At 39.8% G+C, this 3,158-nt stretch overlaps 1 protein-coding gene and 1 pseudogene across 1 annotated transcript in view; one reads left to right on the forward strand and one right to left on the reverse strand.

Annotated features, from left to right (window-relative positions):
- Window positions 1-954, forward strand: part of LOC134300428 (zinc finger protein 208-like) — a 42,639-nt gene extending 41,685 nt beyond the window's left edge. The window contains exon 8 of the mRNA XM_062985120.1: window positions 101-954. Within this exon, the coding sequence (XP_062841190.1) occupies window positions 101-807 (707 nt within the window). The 3' untranslated portion in view covers window positions 808-954. The remainder of the gene's footprint in view (window positions 1-100) is intronic.
- The window catches only part of LOC134334891 (uncharacterized), a 759,100-nt pseudogene that overhangs the window by 619,060 nt on the left and 136,882 nt on the right, over window positions 1-3,158 (reverse strand).

Below are 3,158 nucleotides of genomic sequence, written 5' to 3' on the forward strand. Positions count from 1 at the left end.
CAGACGTCCTCTGGTGCTGTCAGCATTAACAGCTCTCTCACCAGAGAACAGAACAGAAGGAACGTCTGCTCACAGTGTGGGAAGAGCTTTAGTTCTCTAGGTGCTCTTAAAAAACACCAGCGCATTCACACTGGAGAGAAACTGTATCAGTGCTCACAGTGTGGGAAGAACGTTATTTCTCCAAGTGCTCTTAAAAAACACCAGCGCATTCACACTGGAGAGAAACTGTATCAGTGCTCACAGTGTGGGAAGAGCTTTAGTTATCCCAGTGCTCTTAAAATACACCATCGCATTCACACTGGAGAGAAACTGTATCAGTGCTCACAATGTGGAAAGGGTTTTAGTAAACAGAGTTATCTCAAGAGGCACCAGCGCATTCACACTGGAGAGAAACCGTATCATTGCTTTCAGTGTGGGAAGAGTTTTAATAAACAGAGTGATCTAAAAATACACCAGAGCATTCACACCGGAGTAAAACCGTATCAGTGCTCACAGTGTGGGAAGAGTTTTAATCAACAGGGTCATCTCAACAGCCACCAGCGCATTCACACTGGAGAGAAACCGTATATGTGCTCACAATGTGGGAAAGGTTTTAGTAAACAGAGTTATCTCAAGAGGCACCAGCGCATTCACACTGAAGAGAAACGGTATCATTGCTTTCAGTGTGGGAAGAGTTTAAATCACCACAGTGAGCTTAAAGAGCACCAGCGCATTCACACTGGAAAGAAATCTTATCAGTTCTCACAGTGTACTAAGAGTTTTAGTCAACAGAGTGTTCTTAAAAGACATCAGCGCATTCACACTTGATGAAAACCGCTTTAGTGCTCACACTGTGGGAAGAGTTTTAATGATCAAATGATGTTTTGTCTCTTATTATGAATATTTGATGTAATATTGATGTATTTGATGTATGATGTAGCACTAAGGTAAGTGAATAATAAAACAATTACTTGAGCTTTTTCATGTTTCTTTACATTTAATGTAAAATCTCCTCCGAGTATCGAGCATCACAGGAGTCCCGGCTTTTCTGAATGATCAGTTACTTTCTTTGCTGATCTCTTCAGATACTGTTTCATAAAGTGCAGCTAATGCAGCTAACTTTTTAACATGGTCCAATAGAATGTCTGAATATCACGAACTAATACAAGATTTTAGTGGCTGTACAGAGTCTGTAGATCCTGAATTATCTTCTGCACTCCATTAAGTTGCCGCTCAGTGTTGGAGCCCCATCACAGACATCCCAAGTTGGAAAAACTCATTTTAGGGAGGTACCCCCGGACACCGAACCAGAAGTTAATATTTGGTACAGAAACTTTTACAGAGGTCAGACGTCTCCTGTAGTTCTTGACCAAGTTTGCACACACTGCAGCAGGGATTTTTGGCCCACACTTCCATGCAGATCTTCCCCCAGATCTTTCAGGTTTTGGGGCTGCCGCTGGGAAACATTGAGTTTCAGCTTCCTCAGGTAATGAGTGCAGAATAGAAGGAGCTTCTAAACTAAAGAAAAACTAACAGGTCTGTGAGAGCCGGAATTCTTGCTGGTTGGTAGGTGATCAAATACTTATTTTATGCAATAAAATGCAAATTAATTATTTAAAAAAACGTACAATGTGATTATCTGGATTTTTGTTTTTGATTCTGTCTCTCACAGTTCAAGTGTCCCTACGATAAAAATTACAGGCCTCTCCATTCTTTGTATCAAATACTTATTTTCCTCACTGTATGTGTGTTCTAAATGTGTTTGTGCCCTTTAGAACCTTTTTATACTATATATTAAGATTAACATTTCATTCTTTTTATTGTAGGTCAGCTTATATTAGGTATTAACTTTTATAATAAGTCTTTTCTGTGAACCAATTCCAGGATATTTATGGAAAAACTGAATCTATTTCATAATCTGTTGGAAAAATCATATTTCATCACATGACTTTAGGAGAAGTCTCTTTCTCATTGGCTACATCCACTGCATGCATTGTTGAGACAGGATTTTCACTCAGATTTGAGTCATTTAGTTGAAGCAGCTGGTACGATTCACAAGTTTTCCAATGATGGAAAGTTTTCCAATTTACACTCCTAGTAACTGGTGCGTGCTCGCGTCTATCTGAACCACATGTTGGGATTCGGATCCATTCATCAGCATTTGACAATTTGCCATTGGCCAAGGTAGAGTTTCTAATTCTATAGTTTGACTTGGTTGCAGAACGAATCCAACCTTTTTATGCAACTGCATATTATAGGTGGGGCGACCTGTCTGTGTGGAGTTTGCATGTTCTCCCTGTGTCGGCATGGGTTTCCTCCGGGAGCTTCGGTTTCCTCCCACAGTCCAAAGACGTCCAAGTGAGGTGAACTGGAGATACTAAATTGTCCATGACTGTGTTTGATATAACCTTGTGAACTGATGGACCTTGTGTGATGAGTAACTACCGTTCCTGTCATGAATGTAAGGAAGACAAGCATCAATGATCTTCTCTGTACCAGCACCCAAGTGGTGGAACAAGCTTCCTCTGTCTGTCCGAATATCTGAGTCTCTTGTTGTCTTTAAAAGACGATTAAAAACCTTCATCACCTCTTTACTAAACACTTACGCTGACTTGTACTTACTTACTTACATTTCTAACAGGGTTTCAGCACATTTGTGTTCTTGAACTGTTGTTTACCTAAACTAGAGTAAAGTAATGTTTACTTCTGTACGTCGCTCTGGATAAATGCTGAAAATATAAATGTAAATGAATGTAACTGAAGTGTAAAACATGACATTAAAATCCTAATAAACAAACAAACATGAACGCCACAGCTCACTAGTCAGAATTAAACCTGGGGCAGGGTTACCACCTCATTTACATATTAATTACCATAGTAAATGTTATGGTTTTAGTGTTCAAAACATTCAGACAGTTTAAACTATTGGTGAGTGAAATTTAACTTAAAAGAACATTACTCCAGGAGTGGATATGTAATAATGACACTACTATTCTCTACATGAAAGGAGGAAACCCACAAAGACACGGGGAGAACATGCAAAATCCACACAGAAAGGACCCGGACGGACCGTCCAACCTGGGGATCGAACCCAGGACCTTCTTACTGCTGTTACACTTCTGTCCAGTAGGGGTGAGAATAAACCTAAACATTGTGGATCAACCAGCTCAGTTCAAACA

Source organism: Trichomycterus rosablanca, chromosome 2 (genome assembly GCF_030014385.1).
Source record: "Trichomycterus rosablanca isolate fTriRos1 chromosome 2, fTriRos1.hap1, whole genome shotgun sequence".
Taxonomy (NCBI): Eukaryota; Metazoa; Chordata; class Actinopteri; order Siluriformes; family Trichomycteridae; genus Trichomycterus; species Trichomycterus rosablanca.